Source organism: Halichoeres trimaculatus, unplaced genomic scaffold (genome assembly GCF_033239565.1).
Source record: "Halichoeres trimaculatus isolate MK-OKI-2021-1 unplaced genomic scaffold, fHalTri1.1 fHalTri1_scaffold_15, whole genome shotgun sequence".
NCBI classification, from domain to species: Eukaryota; Metazoa; Chordata; class Actinopteri; order Labriformes; family Labridae; genus Halichoeres; species Halichoeres trimaculatus.
The window spans coordinates 6401638-6423066 of record NW_027437193.1 but is presented as its reverse complement, the minus strand read 5'-3'; the positions used below and the strand labels follow the sequence as shown (position 1 = coordinate 6423066).

The following is a 21429-nucleotide window of genomic DNA, read 5'->3' as shown; positions in this document are numbered from 1 at the left end:
GTATCTGTAATACACAGGTTAAACATTGTCAGAGGTCAATATTTGCCCTGTTCACAGACATCAAACCAGTGACAAATGATGTTTCCTGCTCCAAAGTCGGTAACTGATGGCAAAGCTAAGCTAGTATTCTTAACTTTGATAATTTGTTGTTATGGTCTAACATGTAAAAAAAATGTCAGCTGTAAGGGATGCAGCTTGTTAAACATGTTTCAGTCACATTTCAAGACAAGGGACTAGAAACAACTCAAAAGTCACAAAAATTACACCATGAAAAACATCAGTTTCAGCCTGGATTTTCACCGCGTGTGGGTCTCTGATAGGAAGTGTACAAACACTGGACCAAAAATAGATGAGGAGCCCATTTTACAAAAGAAGGAGCTTGTTTCAACCTTGATCCAGATGCTGCTTCAACTCTGCCTCTCCCCACTATTGTGCTCCGTATTCAGGACTGTAATTGAGTTTCACTAAGAGGTCACCCTCTGTGTTTGCTGAAGACCTGGTCAGGTTTTTAACCAAATATTTGTCTAGTCAGAAGAATGTGTATGTGTGCACGGAGGACAGTAGTGTACCAACACATCCCTGTGTCTGTGTCACTGGTTAACTTTCCTGAATGCTGTTTCTTTCTGGAAATAAAACTGTGACATTCTTGTGTTTCAGTGGCAGTGTTTTTTACCGTGCTGTGGAAGGAGAAATTATTGTTTTGCAGACTCGCCAACATCTAAAAACACCAGGCTTCTCCTGTGCCAGATCTGCTTTAAGATTCCTTTGCGAGGCATGTTGTTTGGCAGGAAACTGGGATTACTGCGGCTCGACGAAGCAGTTCAATTATTTTACTCTTTTGAGGGGAGTTGCTCCTGCCTTTCAAAGACTCCGCCATCTGCATCAGCGCTTCAAGGCTCGGCTTTGTTCAAAATATGGGAAGCGTTCCTTGTCTTGCCGTTTACTTTTGCTTTAAAAGCCCTTGAAGCAGTGAAGCGCAGAGTCACACAGCCCTCACCCCTCACCCACCCAGGCACCCTTCACCCAGGACGGTTGCTAACGAGTTCTCATGTGCTGCTGCGAACACATGAAGAATTGTCTGCGTTGAGGCGTTTACACGCCCCGCTCATTGTATGTTACACAGCACATACACACGTCTGTCTGTCGATATGAGCGACCTTGTCTCAGACTCAGCTTGGTGCTATTGTGCTGCGTGGAGCGAGGCTCCCTCCTGTTTTGCACCACAGGTTGGCCGTGTTGCCTGGAGACAAGAGCATCCTGCAGTCTGTGTCTCACTCACCCTGACCTTAGTGGGGGTGGAGTGGGACGATGCAGGTGTTTCGAGTGGATCGGGTGTGTCTCTGTGGCTGTTTTTGGAGAATTCAGCTTGTGTTTATTTTCAGCATGTTTCTGTGCTTACATTAGATTCTGTATGTGTGTGTAAGTGTGTACAGGAAGGTTGGACAAGGTGTTTCAGGGCACACCCATGCATGGCACTGCTGACAGGGAGATGGATGGTCCTGGGTGCTCATGGAAGCCCAGAGAGGCGCTCAGGCCCTTCTCCCTGCTTGAGCGCTCACCAGTGACGAATGACTTCATGCTGGGCAGATGGAGCTGCGGAGTCTCTACTCACAGCAGTTCAGACGCCAGGGGCACAGGCCAGCACCCCTCCTCCTGCTCATCCTCCTCCTCCTCCCTCTTTAATTTAGCCGTACTGTAGGACAGAGCGCAGCGCAGGAATGCCAGGTCTGTGAGGAATGCCACTTCCTCCCAGCTACTCACCAGTGACGAGCTCCCGGTCGCTTTCTGCAGAGTCTTTCTGCCTTAATCACCCTGAGGAATCCACTCTGCTGGGTTTCCTTTGTCTCCTGTTTGAACTGAAGATTCCTTTACAGTGAAAGTATTCATTCATAAAGATGCTTTAAAGTTGTGCGGAGGCAGCAGAGTAACTATTGAACCGGCTTTGAGGGTTGATGAATAGCTGTTACTTTCAGTTCACAGAAGGAAAATCATCATGAAGCAAACAAATTGTTCAGGTTTTGGCTGATTCCTATTTTTTATCTTCCCAAAACTTTGTATTAGAGAAAAAACAACCATTTCTGTCGGTAACTTGTCTTGAAAACTTTTTGTTCCCCCTTTACTTTTTTCCTGTGTTATCATATGTCTTAAGTTACAGTACAAGTGTTTTTATCTACACTCCTTAAATCTTGACACAGGGGAAAATATGACAAGAATTCACATTTGGCACTGGTGTATCGTTAGCAGGTTGTAAGAAGAGCGTCAAAACACAAAAAGAACAGGAGAAAAGGAGTGGAATAGAGAGTGGGTAATTCATTAAAACCAGGAACAGCCTGATACAGATTGTTTGACTTCTGAATCATTTTTGTTGTATTAAAGTGAGAACTGTTAGTACCTCCTCGAGGAACACTCACTTAACAAATGTTGCAAGACGCTGTTTAACTATCATTGCTTTCCCACAAAGCGGACATGTTTGCAACATGGTTTGATTTACAGCAGCCGTAAAGTGTGACAATGCTGAAAACACGTGAAAACTGGATCAGTCCCAATCACGTAACAAAATCTGATGCTTTCTGATCCTCCAAAAATAGCCATATTGGGCGCCGATACCGATCAGTGTATCTGATCGCGACATCGATATTAAGAAGTGCTTTTAAACCCAAACAGATCATCAGCTGATTAAAAGTTTAAAACTAGGAGGTGGGAAAAAAAATCTGAGTTATTGTTTGACAATATCAAAATCAGGAATCTTTGTCAAAAAGAACATTTTTTTAAAAATTCTTCATTTTAGTGTTTGTTTATAAACTAGATTATAAAAAAGTTACCATTTTTCTCCAGCAGAGGGTGAAATGTATCTCTCTGACTCACGTGATGTGCATTTTATGGGAAAATATAGCTCCTGATAAAGTCTAAAGACACTTTCATCATTTAAATTTTTCACATGGTCTTTTGTTAAAAATCAAACTAAAAATCGCAAATATTGTAAATTTTTAAGAATCGCAATTTAAATTGAATCAGCACCCCAAAAATTGTAATAGAATCAAATCACTGGAAAAGCATATTGTTGCAGGCCTATTTAAGACCATAACCCCCTTCCCCCAAAAGAAAAGAAATAAAACAAAACAAAACAAAAAAACAAGCTGAACTAGTCAAAATAGGACTCTGTTTTTGTAAACTTTGCTTGCCATCCATTCCCAAATGTTCTGAACAGGATTTAGATCTGACCGCACACAGATGAGGGATCTCACTCACGTGGGATACCCGCTGCGACGCTGTTAGACACCTCTGCACAACCTGAAGCTCCATTGTTCCACTGATTTGATGAGGGGCTGCATTGATTTTGGTGCTACTTCTCACGTTGAGTGTGAACCTCCTCATTCAGCTGCATCATTATCTTAGATTGTCACAAAACACTGCGTCTCAAAGCCTCGTCCACCTGCTCATCACCTGGTGTGATAACGAGCGCGGCATTTCAAAAAGCCGGTGTCGTCTGGGCGTTGTTGACGGATGTATTGCTGATGAATCCTGTCAAAAGGTTGAAAGCAGAGGCAGGGAGAAACAGTAGGAGGCGGGGTGGGATATGCTATCACCTCCACCACCACATCCATCACCATGTCCATCAAATAGAGAGAATCAGCAGAACTGCAGATCATCTTATTAAGGTTTTTTTACTCAGCATTTAAAAAAGGGATGCACAAGATTATCGGCACGTTATTAGTATCAGCTGATATTGGCTTAAAAATAAAATATCTGATACCGACCAACACCCCAAATTCTGCTGATATTATAAACCAATAAAACAGTTCAGATTGAGTTGTCCCATATTTGGCCCCTTTTTTAAGTTTAACTTGAATTTAAGCAGCGATCTCAGGTTTGATTGCTTGACAGTTGCACTTATCAAATCTCGTGTGAACGGAGGTTTTGTTTACTGACTGTCAGTTATAAAATTGGCCAAATTTTCTCTGGTTGTGGGTAATGTTGTGATTTTCTCAGGAAGAGCATCATCAAACTTTCAGTTAGCTTTTGTTTGAAAGCAGTTGTCATAAGTAAATAGACAGTTTCAAGTATATATTTTTCCTATTTTGCATTAGAAATGAATATAATATATTACATGACAAATGTGATAATAGTAAGCACGATAATACAATCTGCTACTTTCAATACAGGTGAGAGTTGATAATCTCTGGGGTCATGTGCGCAGAAAGAGTATCGGTATCAGTATCGGCTAAATGAGTTGAGTTAAATGAGTTAGAGCCTGACTGATATGGTATTTTTGGGGCTAATGCCGATTCCGATACTGGGGGCAAAAAAAAAGTTGATGTCCAGTATATCGGCCGATATCCGATATATCGACTGATATATATAATAAATTCATTGATATACACAGGATATATACTGTATATGAACACAAATTATTATAATACCCATATGATTCAAGATAGAGACAGAACATTAATAAAATAAAACAAGGAACTTTAATTATAAAACTGTCAACATAAGAACTGCAGTGTAAACTAATGATAAATAAGAACAAGCTGTAAACACAATAAGAAATAAAGAAGTCAAACTTTAAACACAGTAAGTAGAAAAAAAAGTCAAACTGTAAACACACAATGAGCAACTTACATGACGTTAAAATACCGTTCTATAGTCTTACATTACATAATGGTGAATGGAGGGGGCGGGCACTCGGGCAGTGTGCCGCCCAACACATAGACACACAGGAACAGGAGTGACAGAATCTCTACGGAGCAAAATTTTTTATAATCGGCTACATTTTTGGCCAATGTTGGTTAATCGGTGACAGGCATAATCGGCCTGACTGATTAATTGGCCTGACCGATTAATCGATTAATTGGCCTGACCGATTAATCGGTTGGGCTCTATATCAGATATCAGCAAAATATCCAATATCGTGCATCCTTAATTTGAAACTTAAATCAAAAATCCAGAGTGAGAGTTTTGCACCCCCCTGCACCTCATTTATTGTCTTGACTTTAGAGTCTTCATGTTTCTGCTGCAGCCATTAGCCGAGCTGGTATCTGTGTCACAGAGGATGTTGTGTGAAGCCACTGAGACATGGCTAAACTTTAACTACAGTGTAGACTCACGGTGTTTAATGAACACCCACAGCTCAGGTCTTGTTGCATGTGACACAGTTAAAGTCACCTGCTGGGCGGTAATGCGCTGCCTCTGTCGTCTGAAGTCACACTGTGGGAACCTTTGCTTTCACATTCGTGTGTTTATGCAGCGTTTATCTGTTAATGTTATCAGGGCTTCAGGAGGAAGTAAAGGTGCCACGCTGGTCCTGGATCAGACTGTCGGAGCGTGGCTACCAGTCTGTGCCTGCCCCTTCTTACGGGTAATGATTAACACCAGCAGGATGGAGGAAGAGTGTGAGAAAACACACAGAGGAGGAGGGAGGAGCCTACGTCAGTTTATTCTTACCCAGAAGGCCTCTCTCCTTCTATATGTGTGATATTCAGTCCAGACTCTTCTTTTACTCAACAATAACCCAAATATGAGCCATGAATCAGTCTGGTGCTGTTTGTGTGACCCTTCGCTGACTTTACACACTTGTTTCTGTCCTTGATCTCCCATAGTAGACGTCCTTGAAAGTGTGCGCCGTTTCCTCCGTGTGTTTGGGTTTTATCCTCCTGCTGTAAAGCTCTGCAGTCGATAAAAGCCAGGCCCAGTCTTGACGACGATGGTAAAGAGGGTGATTCTCTTGTCCTTGCTTGTGGGACATATTTTACACATCATCTCCTCTTTACTCTCCTTTTTACCCCCCATCTTTACCGCGCTTATCCTCTTGTCTCGTCCATCCTGTCTGCACTGATCCCACACACGAGCTCAGACCCCCTGTCGCCTGCAGACCAATAAAAGCTCATACGTGCACAGTCTCCATCCCCCAGCAGTGGCCTGTAAAACACCAGCACTGGCTCTCCAAAGGGCCTGAAGCTGGAGACATCAATCCTGAAACGCTGCCATGAAATGATGAGGGACAGATGATCCCGTCTTCAGGGAGAGAGGCGCTCGTCACCCACCACCGGGCTCCTTATCCCCGGTCTCACCGCTGTGTTTGTGTAAACCGAGGAGCTCGCACAGAGTGATGGAGCTGTTGATTAAGAGCAGTAAGCCCAGTTTTTTCTGCTCTCCAGGAATTGATGGAGTGCAGCGGTGGACAGTGATCCCTAACCACAGCGGTCACAACACAACTCCAGCCGCCATCGCTTCTGATTCATTCTGCCTCACTGTGCTCGTCTCGCTCCCCCTCATCACGTTGGAGTCTTTTCTTGCTTCTTTTTTTTTTTTGCTCTCTTTTTCTTTCTCACACCCACAATCGTGTTGTACGGATGAATACACACACTAATGTGACAGACTGGAGACTGTGACTCAGACTCTGTGGTGTTTGGTAGAAGAGGGCGCTCCCTTACCACCTCTATGACAATCAGCCTGTTCAGATTTTTACATAAGGTGGATCAATATGTTAGCTGTCAAATAATATGAAGCAAATTATCTTTGATTCAGTATTTCACTGATGTCCTTTATTATTTATTACCTCAGCCGAGAAGTTTATGTTTTAGGGAGAGTTTGTCTGTTTGTCTGTGAACAACATAACTTAAAAACTAACAAACGGATCTTGATGAAAAATTCAAGAAATGTTACAAATGGGATAAGGAAGAAGTGATTAAATTTTGGAGGTGATCTGGATCACTGTCTGGATCTAGGACTTTTTTAAAGGATTCTTTATCATTGTGAGTTCGGCAGTTTTCACCATATGTGTATATAACTCTACCGTAAATGGTCGGATTGCTTTGCAAAACAATACAAGACAAGGTCACCATAATTTCTGACAGTGGAATATGAAATATGTACTGGGTCATCATAATTTTCAACACTGTCAGGAAACAAATTATTGTACAAACCTGCTACTAACACCAAATTGTAGCAGACAGTCTGCTGAAAGGGAGTATAACATTGAAGTAGGACAACTCTCTGAGTGCTTTTCTAGTTTTTACATGTTTTTTAGCTTAAGAGACAATGAAAATTTCACACTTGCAGCCCTGTAGCAATTTATGATTATCAATTTTATGCATTTGGGTGTCAAAATGTTATTTCTAATAAAGCAATAAATAAATGTAAAGGCTACGGATAACGATTTTGTTTGACAATGTCTTGTAAAATTTTACATTATACTTGAAAAGGAGGAACATTGAAGCAGAATTAAACTCAAGACACATCTGTTCCTATCAGCATTTTCCAACCTCTGATTCACTTTAAGCCCTTTTGTCACTTCTGTTTGTCTCCAAGTGTTACTTATTTCTTTTGTGATTGTCTTTTTAATTGTGTTTTTAATGAACTAGAAAATGTCCTTGAGTGCTGAGAAAGGCGCACTACAAGTAGGATGGGTACCTTTCACATTTGAAACGATATGGTACTGATGCCCGTTACCTGGCAACCAGTATGGGTACTCAACGATACCAATTTTCGGTACTTTTTTTTGTTTATGTGGTAAAAAATATCAATTTGTTTAATAATGAAATGTATATATGTTTTAAATTTAACACATTTTTTCTTCAATATATAACTTTCCAATGCTGTGTTCATGTCCAGCATGGAAAATTGCCTTCTCTTACACTCCCTCGCAGTCACAAGGATGAGTTAAGGTACTTAAACATGGTACCTTTTGATATTACGTGAATTGGTACCTGGTACTTTTGACAGAATTCGGTCGGTACCTATAAAAGTACCTAATTCAGTACCCATCCCTGGTACAAGATGTGTTGCTCTGTTGATCACTTTGCAAATTCTTGCTCTCTCCCAAAATTCCCACAGTTCTTGTTTTTGATTTTTGAAAATATTCTCTGAAAATTTCTAATGATGTATTTGGATATTTATAGCTGATGTATTAAGATACTGTTGTAATTTTTTGACTCTGTAACACACGAACACTCATATTAGTAGAGGTCGACCGATATGGGTTTTTTGGGGGCCGATGCCGATGCTGATGCTTTCCAAATTTGGGCAGCCGATGCCGATATGCATAGCCGATTTTTCCAATTTGATATTCAGGCGATTATTAAATAAATATATATTTATCACATTTTTGTGAAACGCAGCAATTTCTGAGCAACTAAAAGAAATCTATTACAACAAGTCGTGTCCAGTCCTCTGAACATTTATTCAGCTTTGAAAACAATGAAATATTTTGTCTGAGTAAACACACAATGTAACAAGCAGTAGTAAACATTCACACTCTTCTTAAAATGTCAAAAAAGAAATTTAAACTTATTAATATAATTTGAACAAAAGTATGTAATTTATCCAAGTGGTTCCACAAGTTTGAGGTGCTCATCTTTTTTGTGCCTGATCAAAAATTGCGTCATTTTATACAACAGATCAAAAATCGGCTTTTTAAAAGAAAATACGGCTGATGGCCAATAGAGACAAATGTCCAAATATCGGCCCGATATATTGGCCGGCCGATATATCGGTCTACCTCTACATATTAGTGTTAATCTCATTTTCAGAAACTGAAAATGAGATTTAAATATCAAAGAATTAGATTGTATTGGTTCATTTTTAGCTCATTAAGTTGACTTTAATTCAGGTTAGTGCACCTTTGATTGGTCCTTTAGCTAACATGTGACAAGAAGAAGAAAGAAGTACATGTGTATTTAATTCTACCTCTATATTCTCTTCATTTTATGTCAATCACTTGATATATTCGTACAGAACAAGTAGTCATATTTTATCTGCATACTGTACAGTACATTCTGATTTTCTGGTATTCAAATTAAAGCCAACCCCTCTTTATTATCCCAGCCTTGGAGGATGTGCTGACACTGCTGTAGCTTCATACTCAATCTGTTCTAACCTGCAGCCTCTTTCCCCCATGTCACTCCAACCCTTGTTCCTGCTCTATTCGCTAATCTGTACTCTCTGAACAAAGGCAGAAAAAGCCTAAAAAACAAACAGTTTCACTCCTCAGATTGAAATAATAAAATCCTTGTTCTCGTCTGCAGGGACATCATGATCACTCATTTTGAGCCGTCCATCTCATACGAGGGTCTCTACGGGGAGGTGAGGGACATGTGCTCCATGGACAACGACCAGCTTTTCACCATGAAGTGGATCGATGAGGAAGGTACGTCACGGGGCTCGTCTGTGCTTCAAGACAGGGACCAAAAAAATACTCTTATGATGAAACGTGACCGTCCATAATGTGAACACATGCACACAGAAGTCTCTCAGTTGACTGTAAATCTCCTCTTTGTGTGTCAGTCAAGAGAGATTTGAACCTCCCTCAACTCAACTCCTTGTTGTCAGGCAGTTACTCAGCCAGCAGTAACCGTGTCAGAGGAAAGATGGAGCCGTCACATTGCTCCGCTCAGGATAAGGTCAGCCTGACCAAACTCATTAGCCTCAGATCAGCTCTCACTGGTGGCCACACACAGACAATCAGCGGAGTCATTAGGCTGTCTGAGAAAGGAAAGCTGCTTGATGTTCATAACGAAGTGCTCTGTTCAGTGGGAGCTGTCTCACCTTCTGCCCCATCCACGGGAACGGCACACATGCTCAGCTCTGCTGTCTGAACTCCGGACATTATCAGGATAATTAAAACGTGTTCTTAATTAATATTTTGGAAGCTCTGCGTTATGATGCAGAACAACAACAGCCATTGTGTTTCTGTGACCACCACAGGATCAAGACTTTAGGAGTTGTAGAAAAAGAGGCTGCAGGAAAAATCATGTTGAAATCAATACTCCTCTGTGGCTCTTGTTTGTTTTCTCTGTAACATATATGGCGATGCATCCTCCCACTTCCTGAAGCCCCAACCTTCAAGTGAAGATCAGTCAGACGCTGCGGCTGTCGGCAGCACGTTACTTTGACGTGATGATTGTCGCATTCCTCCCACACACATCCACCTGTTATCCAGCTCTGTAGACAGAGATGTAAACTGTGTGTCATAGTTTCTGTTCACTTACTATTTATACAGCAGCAGCAGCAGCATCTCATGGTTGTAATTAGTTAGTTAGACAACTGAGAATAGAGTGGATGACCTCAGTGTCGCTGCACACGCTACCTGTTGTTTGTGATACAGAGAAAATAGATCTGACAGTCAGAGATGTTTAAGTGACTTCACTTCACAGATTGATTCCAGTGAAGTCAATGAAAAGTTAAGGACTGACGGCTACATCTTCAGACGCCCACACACTGGTTTATTTTAAAGTTGATTAAAAAGGTTTTAGTCAAGTTTTCTGCCATTGTTGACTTTTTTACACTCACCGGTGATCTCTTAAATCTTGTGCAAATGAGTCGCAAAGTTCTAGTCAGATTTTAAGAAACATGTTGTGAAGAACAGCCTGATAAGAAAAAGTAAGTCTGTTCAAATATGAGAAAAGGATGAAATACAGTAAGTGAAGACAAAAATATGAGCTAAGAAAGAGCATGGATTAATCTGCTTATGTACAGCATACTAAAATGAAATAATTTCCCAAAACCAAATCCAATTGTAATTTAGTTTTGATTTTTATCAGTACATTAATAAAAACTTGCTTTGGTTTCCTTAAGAAACCTCCTGTTATTTTTACACAGCCCTGTTTTCAGACTTACATAAGAGTAACAGGGCTTAGATTTTAAGGGCTTAGCCTTGAATTGGAAAATACTTCTGACAAAATCACACGAGATCTGTGTCCTGCTCTGTCATGACAGTGGATCCAATAGGTTTCAGTTCAAGTCAACGTGGATTTACACTGGATCCACTCTGAGATAGTCTGTCTGGAAAACTGCTGTTTTCATATGCCAGAGCAAGGAAGCATTAATTTGCACAGAGCAGATTGCGCTAACGATGGGTACTAAATTAGCTACTTTTTTTATTCATAGTTACCGACCGCATTCCATTTGTTGTACCGAGTGCTGATTCGTGTAAAATCATACGGTACCATGTTTAGGTACCTAAATGCATCCTTGTGAATGTGAGAAAGTGGAAGAGGTGGTGGGTTTCAATGCTGGACATGAACACAGCATTGCAAGTTTATATATTGAGAAATAAATATGTTAAATTTAAAAACCGTTGAGATTTTACTATTCCACAAATAATTTTTTCTATGAAAATTTTGGCCGATACCAATATCCAATACTATATTAGAAAAAAAAAAATATCTGGGATGATGTGCCGAGGTAGTTCAGAGAGAAAGAGCGACGCACTTTTGAGGAAAGACGACCATGGAGAGGATCAAAGGATGGAGCGATCAGGATGAATGTGATCAAAAAAGTATGTTTTGTCTGTTTTTTGGATCAAAAACAGGAAAAGAGACATAAAAGAAGAGAGTACACTCTTCTTAGGTAGTTTTGGTGTTTACACAGTCATAGAAAACAAAAATATTTGGGTCTTGAAAGAGTGTTCAAGATACTCTAAAAACGCAGACAGCTAATGAGTCGGTATATTGATACCGATATATCGTGCATCCCTATTTATTACCACATAAACACACATCAAAATACCAAAAAATTGATACTGTTGAGTACCGGTACCGATTGCCAGGTATTGGGTATCGGTACCGTTATCGTGTCAAATGTGAAAAGTACCCATCCCTAGATTGTGAGAGACAGGAAGTCAGGCACTGAAACAACATTAAAGCATCCATTGACTTTCAAAATAAGATAAACTATGCCAATACCAGATTGTTTTTAACTTCACTACATTAAAAAACAACATAATGAGCTGAGCCAGACCAGGAGTCAACAGGTCTAAGGTTTTACAACAGTTTAAGTAATGGTAATAGTTAATTAGATTGAGCATAGAAATGAACATTTTTACAAATAAAAACAAAAATCTAAAACTTATTTAAGGAAACATGACATTTTAAGTGTCTAAAAAGGCTCCATATTCTCACGTTTCTTATAAATCTCTCAAATATTCTTCACCTTTCTGCAAAAATATAAAAAATATTCAACCATTTAACTCTTTCCTTCCTGTCGTCTGTTTGCCAACTTCTTGCTCCAGCTGTGCTTTGCTGAACAGGATTTTGATTCTACCTGGCTGAACAAATTACAACACGTTTTATAAACAAATTTTCAAACCAAAAGAAAAAGTAAAATCAAGTTCTACAACCTGAAGTTCTTGGTGCTTCTGTGTAAAGGAGAAGATAATTATTTAAAAACAGAGTATGTTTAAACAACAAGAGGAAAGGGTAGAGGTTGCTACACACTGTCATGTCGCCTCCTCTGCCTGAGTTTTATCTGTGTGTGTCTGTGTGTTGGTTTGTGTAGATATGTTAGTGAATTCTTGGTGTGTCCTCTCCCGTTAGGTGACCCCTGCACCGTGTCGTCTCAGCTGGAGCTGGAAGAAGCTCTGCGCCTCTATGAACTCAACAAAGACTCAGAGCTCATTATCCACGGTGAGTCTCCCTGCTGCTCGCACTAACAGCGTCTGTATCAGAGTAAACAGAGTTTCAGGGTTCATCTCACAAGTTTGCAGGTCCTGTTTGTCTCCGAGCTACGCCAGGTGGTTGTTTGCTGAGAAAAGAAGCTACAACTAGTTCACTTTCCTCTCGCTTTAGCTCTCAGTGTTATGTTTTTCATGTCTGGTCACTGAGCTACGCTATCACAAACCTCTGAGTTGTTCACTTCCTGCCAGTGTCAGTCATCAGTCTCTACATCAATAAAAATATCACATTTAAAGGATTATTTCCCAACATTTTGACTAGTTAAGCAGTGTGTTCCACTTATTTTCATTTCTTTTCCACTTCAGATTTAATTTAAGCACAAACACAGATGTTCAAAACGATAACCCTAACATGAGGTTAATGCATCACTGACCTGTAAACACAACATCTACTGTTTACATCTGCCTCTGAGCGGGTTCACGTCTGGGCTCAGCGTTCTTGACAAACAAGTTTATGAATCTGGAGGTGGGGGCTCACTCAGAGGCAGTTGGAGAGGTGAGGGGCAGCAGAGTGTGTGTGTGTGTGTGTGTGTGTGGAGTGATGTATGTATAAGCGTGTAACCTGAGGCTATGAGACACAGGGGCTGTGTGGTTAATGTAAAGTTTTAATCAAATCAGAGGTGAGGGTTCAAGAGTACAGCTGATGTCGGCGTGACGGCAGAGGATGACAGAAGAGGTGGAGGAGGGAGGAGAGGATGTGACGGTGGCCCCAGGGGGTCGCCCGGTCTGCTCGTTAACGAGCTTGTCGGCTAAAGCCCACGCCTGGCCTCTGACTCACGCTGCCCCCAGTCTAGCTTGGTTCATCTCTGCTGCTCTCACATACACAGAAATAATCTTTGTCTGCTTCTTGAGTCTTTTCCTTTTTCACTGTAAGTTACATACACACACACTTTCTACATCATAAAACCAACAAGAGTGCTCGAGGTGATGCGTCTGCAGCAGGTTGTCTGAGCCAGAGATGGTCAGAAGCATCACTCTGAATCCAACCTTCTCAGAAGTATTTCTACTTTTAATGTAACTTTCTTTTCTTTCCCTCCAGTTTTCCCGTGTATACCAGAGAAACCAGGCATGCCCTGTCCGGGAGAAGACAGTGAGTCAGACCTCTAATGTTTTATCTCATCACCTGTGGGGGATAAATGAGTTAACTCTGATGCAATTTAACTCACTGTGAGAAGATTTCAGCTGCTTTTGAAACAATATGAGCTTCAAAACTAGGCCTGGGCAATATATCGCTTATATCGATTAATTTGAGTTTTCCTTTGTGGACGATTTTGAAAAGGAAAACTATGTTTTTTTCTGCCCCCTAGAAACTGAAATGTCTTCAAAATGTTCTTGTGCTTCTTTGAGACCCAGCGTCTTAACGGACACATGTTCCTTATGGTCCGTATCAACAGCCCAAAGAGTTTAATATAAACTAGACCTCTTTTAAGTGACCGTTCAAACCCCTGTCCTTAAATGCTTTGTTTTCTATCTTTCACTTTTTAGGAGTTTAAGGTGTTTGAAACATTTACAAAGCCAGGACCCTTTTAGGTTCACCTTCAGATTATTAATGATGTGATTGATGCGTAAAACCTGCTGCTTTTCAAAGGTAACAGTCTGATCATTTTTAGATTTAAAAAGTGGAGAAATATACATCAGTTTTTCTCTGAACACTCCCACTCTACTGAAGGAAATCCCCCTCTTTGGTGATATGGCTGGATCATGATTTGTGAAAATAGACTGCAGGGAGGGAGACGGGATGACGATGTTTGGGAAGATTTCTGCTTCCAGCAAAATTTGAGTTCAGAAGTGTGGATACAGTTTAACAGCCTGAAAAAAAATGAAATCTAAAAGATCTATAACAGATTAACCATGAATAATTTGGATCTTTTTAAGGGCTTATTCAGACCTGGACTGTTTGGTCCACTTTAAACGGACCAGGGTTTGTTTCCCATGCTGGTGCGGACTTTTCATGCAGGTGTGAATAGACACAAACGAACCCTGGTGCGGACCAAACAACCGAACCGAGACCCACTTTTTGAGGTGGTCTCGGTCCGCTTCCAAACGAACTCTGGTGCGGTTCGTGGTTCTCCGGTGCAGGTCTGAATACAAACCAAGGTCCATCCAAACTAACTACAGGATACATGCACCTTTTGGGCCTATAAAGCCACCGTAACCTAACCGTCTTTGGTTCATACCTGATCCTCCATCTTCTGTTTAGCCACGCTGTTGCTACCATGTTGTGGGTCAGGACTCGTCTTCACTGTTCCAAAATTGTAAACGGTGTTGTTCAGCCTGCTTTGAAGGAGCTGCTCTTGAAACTGAAAATGATTTTGCAGCTCTAATAAGAGCACAAACACACACGTTTACCTCCATTTCCAGGTCTGTATTCTGTGTGCCGCCTTTGTCAGCGCTGTCCAATGAGAGCACTGATCGTCACACACGTGGATGTTTGTACAGAATATAGTCCACTTGCAAAAAGTACAATCTGCATACAAACCGCACCAACGGAAGAAAAAAAAAAAAGAGTCTGCTTTTGGTCCGGACCAAACAAGTGGACCAAAGGACTTTTCTGGTCTGAATACAGCCTTAGTTACAAAATGATTACTGAGTGCCCTTTTTTCTCTGAATCAAAAACACCCAATAAGACAACGTTACATACACGCCAGCTTTGCCAATCTGCAAAATCTCTCTGCATCAACTTTCTACCGATCTGTTGGCTTTGTCCCCCCCCCCCCCATATCCCACCCAAAAGATCCTAACACCTTTAGCCTCTGGTTTGCTGTAAAACATGCTCTTAACTTAAAATGCAGCCTTTATTTCTGACTACAATGAGACCACATGTTGTTTATCTCTACCAGATAGAAATGTGAACAATAACACCTGTTAAACTACAATCTTAACAGTCACTGGATACACAATTATTTGTTGGTTATCTTTAAATGAAACTTGTCACAAGGAAGAATCTATCATCAATGTTTCTATAAAAACAAAGTCATCTGATTTGGATTTCCACAATGTCATACAAATACACACACAGGAAAACCAGGACTCATTCATCCATTTCCTCTTTCCACAGAGTCGATATACCGACGTGGAGCACGGCGCTGGAGGAAACTTTACTACGCCAGTGGTCACGCCTTTCAGGCCAAGCGCTTTAACAGGGTGAGACACAGCTCTGATTTTAATTTAACAGTATTTTCACCGTACAGCTGCTTTCTCATGTGTTAAATACTGTCACGTTTGTTGATTTATTGAATTAAGGACAATGTCTCCGACACATTCAATGCTTGGTCCCCACATGTGTTTAAAGGAGAGTGAGACATTCACTGCCCGTCAGTGATTTGTCTTGGTATTGATTGATGGAGTGAGAGGCATGGAGGTGACACAGAAAAATGGCCCTGGTTGGATCTAATCCTCAGCCAGCAGGGCTTCATCTCCAATAAGCCATCACCGTCTCTGCAGCAGCTCCTGGACAATAACACGCGCTCTGTTTGTGATGATGATTTTCCAGAGAGCCCACTGTGCCATCTGTGCCGACCGAATCTGGGGCCTGGGAAGACAAGGCTACAAATGCATCAACTGCAAACTGCTAGTGCACAAGAAGTGCCATAAACTGGTGACGATGGAGTGTGGTCGACCGATGATTCAGGTGAGAGCTGTGACGATGCGGTTGATGGTGTGAAGTGGATCATTACCCGCCATGAGGCACATCTTGAGACAGCCTTTTGTGTCTGTGACGATCATACTTACTGACTGACGCTGTCGTCCAGGAACCCATGATGCCTGGTCCACCATCGAGTCCACTCGACCAAACTGAACAGCCAGGTAACTCAAACACAAACAGCCTTGTACGCACAAGTTTAAAGGTGTTCATGGTCACACTTAAAGAAAACACTTTTACGCAAATTTACAAAAGAGGATTAAGGGCCTGTGTCCACTTACAGCATTCTTTGGTGTTTGCACTTATGATGTTAGTGCAACACTGTCTCATATCCCACGATCTTTGATATATAACATAAAAGATCCCCAGACATTCTCAAAAATGTTTTGTCTGCCCTTCAGTATATAAGAAAAGGTAGTCAACATCTGTTTCCTCCACTGACTTATCGCAGGCCCATGAAGGTTTTTCCAACATAAAGAAATACACTTCTTCGCATTTAACAGGCTGATATCTTTAAATGTTCTTTCAGTTTTTGTAGGTTTCCTCGGGGATAAGCCAAACAAGAAAAGTCATGAGTTCAATACAAATTTCCTAGACACAATTTTTTCAATTTCTCCTCTTATTACCTCCCAGAACAATAACATTTTTCTCCAATACCACAAACAATGAACCGGCATTCCTCTATATTAAGCACATTTTGGGCACTCATTAGGAAAATTTTAGATATATTGGTGTTGCATAAATTCTCATTAACCATTTGAACTGGATTCATCTCAGACGTATATTAAAGGGCAACTCCGTTTTTTTGACACCTGGACCTTATTTATAGGTGTGTGCATGCTCATATACTCACTCAGACAAACATCGTGCAGCTCAGAGTCCTTCAGAAGTTATTTAGATCCAACCGATTTTAGCCGCACTTAGCGGGGGCCACAGCAAGGGAGCTTCTTGATGTACATATGTACATTTTTAGGAATGTAATAAATGCCAGGAGAAAATTATCACGAAAAAAAAAACATATTTTCTATAAAATATCATTTATCCATTTATTTAAAGGCACAGTGCATATAAGTAATCATTTAGTGCAGCATCCATTTAAATATGCTAGAGTTAGCTATAAGGCTAGTTTTTATCTGTGGTTCCTGGTAAGTCACACTGGAAAAACTGAAATCTTATCAAGAGTTTTTGTCTTATTTTCAGTAGAAAATGTCTTATTAGACTTAAAATGAGCCACATTCACCTGTGCAGTCTTGAAAAATGTCTTATTTCAGGACAGATTTTTTTTTACTGGTTTTCAGCTACTCAGATCTCATTTTTGTCTTTAAATAACTTGAAAAACAACATTTTTCTGGACTGATAAGTTGAATGTGGCTCATATCAAGTTTAATTAGACAATTTTTACTTCAAATAAGACAAAAACACTTGATAAGATTTCAGTTTTTTTGCAGTGTAGAGCACAGTTTATAACAATGCAAAAGGTCAATGAAGACAGATAGAAACAATACATCCAACATCAACACAAAATGTCTCATATGTTAGTTAGATGAAACATTTAAAGCTCTTTTTCGACAGATAGAGTGCTTCTGTACCATTTATTTTTATGCACACTAGTTTTGCTCTCATGCAGGAACAAAATCGATCCGTTAGGGATGAGTTTCCCTGCAGATTTGGTGCAGTAATGAATTTTTAATTCTTAATAAATGCATGTTTTGATAACTTCAGATTCCACGCTGTAAAGAGAGTTGTAAACGCTTTCAGTGATTGGTTTAACACAGTTGTGGGATTTACCGACTCAGGAGAAATACAGAATATCTGAGGGCTGAATTCTTACTGCATTAATACACAAAGCTCAGGGCCGTGTTGGCATTAGGACACCGGGGGCCACCCAGACTAAAAGCTGCATTTGGGGTTTACCTACAGCACCAGACTTAAGTCCTGTCAGGTGGTTTTGAGGCTGACTGGAATGAAAGAGCTTAAGATTGTTGATTCTATTGTTAGTGAGGCTGTTGTAGGCAGCCTGAGCAACTGTATGAATAGAATATCATTTTGAAGCCTCTTTAAAACTGAATTTATGTTTTAAATTGATGATAAAAGAAGATGCGTTTCCTCTTTCCATGTTTGTACAAATAAAGTAGAATCATGATATTTTTACTCGTCTGTTTTTCTTGTAATTGTGTAAAAAATGGATTTTCTTTCCTCTTGTAGCAGAGAGAAATGATTCTGCCACTGCAGAGCTGTGAACAAAGGCTGTGACTGTCTCTCACCTCCCTTTTCTCCCTCTTCTCTCCTATTTTTTTCCTCTCCTGCCTCCCCCTCTCCTGCTGTCTGTCTGTCACTTTCTCCGCGCTCTCTCAGGCCCACATAAAGACCCCAGAGAAAGCTTGCCTTACGACGGGGAAGAAAAAGAGGTGAGAGAAGATGATGTGTGACTCACAGTCTGTCAATCTGTCACTGTGGTCCTGATATATGAGTGTGTGAATATGTATATTTAGAGGGTTGAATTTAGGGGAGTTTAAGCAAAGCAGAGAAGAATGAGAGTACCTTTAATTGAAAGCAAGGCTATTATTCTTCTCCTCCTTCCACCTGCAACGTGTGTGTGTGTGTGTGTGTGTGTGTGTGTGTGTGTGTGATATAAGGTGCATGTAGACGTAGGCACCCTTACAGTGCTGTGTGGATATTGATTTCCTTTGGTGGAGCTAATAAAGTAACCTTTTATCACAGCTCTTAACACCACAGGCTGATTAATGGGCAGGGATGTAGTTTGGGGCCGTAGCACATGGGTGAAGAGATTGTTGGACCAAGCAGGAGAGCTGAAGATGGGAAAGAAATGGATCGAGTCGGACACAGATAGACAGAGATAAAGGGAAAGAGAGCCAAATGATCTTATCCAGGAGTCCATGTCTGACTCTGGGGACGGGGGTTGTCATGTGATGGGAGGGTAGATGGATAGATAGAGGTAAAGGTTCACTGTAGAGCAGATTACAGCAGAAGGGAGAAAAAGATGGGTGAGGAAATAGTGAGAGTAGCAGTCAGGTTTATTTAGAAGAAGCAATCCAGACATTTCTATGTCTGATCTGGTGGCAGCAGATTTATATTTAATTTATAGAGAAAAGGTGTGGCATTAAGGGTTTAAATCCATCACCCAAAAGAAATCACAAACTCAGTCTGACACTGAAGCAGAATTACTTTGTGATGTTGTTCGTTTGACATCTTTTCTTGATTTTTTTCCAGGCGGGCAGCAGTCGAGACACGGGGAAATCGCCTTCCAGCCTGGGCCTGGCAGACTTCGATCTCCTGAGGGTGATCGGCAGAGGCAGCTACGCCAAGGTGCTGCTGGTGCAGCTGAAAAAGACGGAGCGCATCTATGCCATGAAGGTGGTGAAGAAGGAGCTGGTCAACGACGATGAGGTACAAAACGATGATGAAAACGTTAGCTTTGCTACAGCTGTAAACCGAACTCTGAATATGGAGCAATCATTAGGGGTTACCTCTGAGCACCTGGTCTGATTGGAAACAGGTGCCACAAGTCTGTAATTCATAATCTCTCTTAGATTGTCTCTGTTGCCTCTTTCTGACACCACAGGCGTCTACAAAGAGACCAAAACTGGTGAGGTGAATAAAAACAAAGTCTAACAAGATGTTAACAAGACTGACTGAACTGGTAATCTAAAGCCTAAACTAAACCAAGGATTTATCATAGCCCAACTCTTCCAAAGTAAACAAAGAAGTAAACAAAACATAAACTTTATTTAATCATTATTTTAAGTTTGATTCTCACATTTTAACCCACCATCCAAAACCTTTAGACAAGTTTCTGCAACCACCGATACCTTGGCTTTGATATCAGCTGACACCCATACTTGTCCAATCTGATACCAGTGTTGATTTTACACTTTCTATTCCTTAATATGAGGATGAAACTGAGATTTATGTGTCAGCTTCAGGATTTTTTAGCTTTGTAAACCCAGAATTAAACTAAAAAAGCACTCAGGGAGTGCAGACCTCCACCAAGCATATTGTAATTGTCACCAACACTTTAGTCCTACTTTAATGTTATACTCCCTTTTTAGCAGACTGTCTGCTACAATTTGATGTTAGTTTCAGGTTTGTACGATAATTTGTTTCCTGACAGTGTTGAAAATTATGATGACCCAGTATATGTTTAATATTCCAGATCTTAATATCCAGAATATTACCAGGATCTGGATTGTACTTTTACATTTGTCAGAAACTATGGTGACCTTGTCTTGTATTGTTTTGCAAAGCAATCCGACCATATATGGAATTTATGGAGTTATATACACATATGGGGAAAACAGCCCTATCTCACAATGATAAACAATCCTTTAAAAAAGTCCTGGATCCAGACGGTGATCCAGATCACCTCCAAATTTAATCACTCCTTCCTTATCCCATTTTGAACATTTCCTGAAAATGTCATCAAGATCCGTTTGTTACTGTTTGAGTTATGTTGTTCACAGACAAACAGACAAACTCTCCCAAAAGCACAACCTCCCTTGGCGGAGGGAATAAAAGTATGTGTAAAAGGACTATATCACTTTTTTTATGAGATTGTAAATGTGTAAGTGGGTTACGTTTTGACCTCTAACTCTAACAGGAACTTCGGGTTAGCTGTATACCTCCGCAATGAATAAGCGAGGAATCAGACTTCCACATATTGCAAGTTACCGTCAGCATTGTTGGGGAAACAAACATGAAAAAGTCAAAACTATTCAGCCACTGACGTTATGTTCCATCGTGATATTTTGGCTCCGGTGGTGATGAGTACTATAGATTCACTGTAAGGCATCCGTATCCTATCCAACTTTATATATATATATATATATATATATATATATATAAAGTTATACTATATAAGACCCATACTAAATCCTACACTGCAAAAAAAAACAAAACCTTATCTAGTGATTTTGTCTTAATTTCAGTAGGAAAGGTCTTTTTAGACTGTATCTGAGCCACATTCACCTGACCAGTCCAGAAAAATGTCTTATTTTAAGCTATTTGAATGCAAAAATGAGGTCTGATTTGCTTGTATCAAAGGAAAGTCACTTGTATGAAGACATTGTTCTAGTTTCAAGCAAATTTTCAGGCAAATTTTTCTTGTTCCATCTGCAGATTTTTTTAACTCTTTGCAAGCCATTCAGATTTAATTTTTGTCTTTGAATGACTTGAAACAAGAGATTTTCTTGACTGTCAAGTGAAGAAAGTGAAACAAGACATTTTTACTTAAAATAAAACAAAAACACTTCATAAGATTTAATTTTTTGCATTGTGGGACTTGATCAGTGCATACCTAGTATAAACATCATTCTAT

General features: G+C 40.4%; 1 protein-coding gene across 1 annotated transcript in view; it reads left to right on the top strand.

Moving 5' to 3' along the window:
• Positions 1–21429, top strand: part of prkci (protein kinase C, iota) — a 44364-nt gene that overhangs the window by 6190 nt on the left and 16745 nt on the right. Inside the window, exons 2-9 of the mRNA XM_074688512.1 lie at positions 9027–9148; positions 12315–12404; positions 13491–13541; positions 15510–15595; positions 15945–16082; positions 16204–16258; positions 18450–18502; positions 19326–19502. Coding sequence (XP_074544613.1) covers positions 9027–9148; positions 12315–12404; positions 13491–13541; positions 15510–15595; positions 15945–16082; positions 16204–16258; positions 18450–18502; positions 19326–19502 — 772 coding nt within the window. The remainder of the gene's footprint in view (positions 1–9026; positions 9149–12314; positions 12405–13490; positions 13542–15509; positions 15596–15944; positions 16083–16203; positions 16259–18449; positions 18503–19325; positions 19503–21429) is intronic.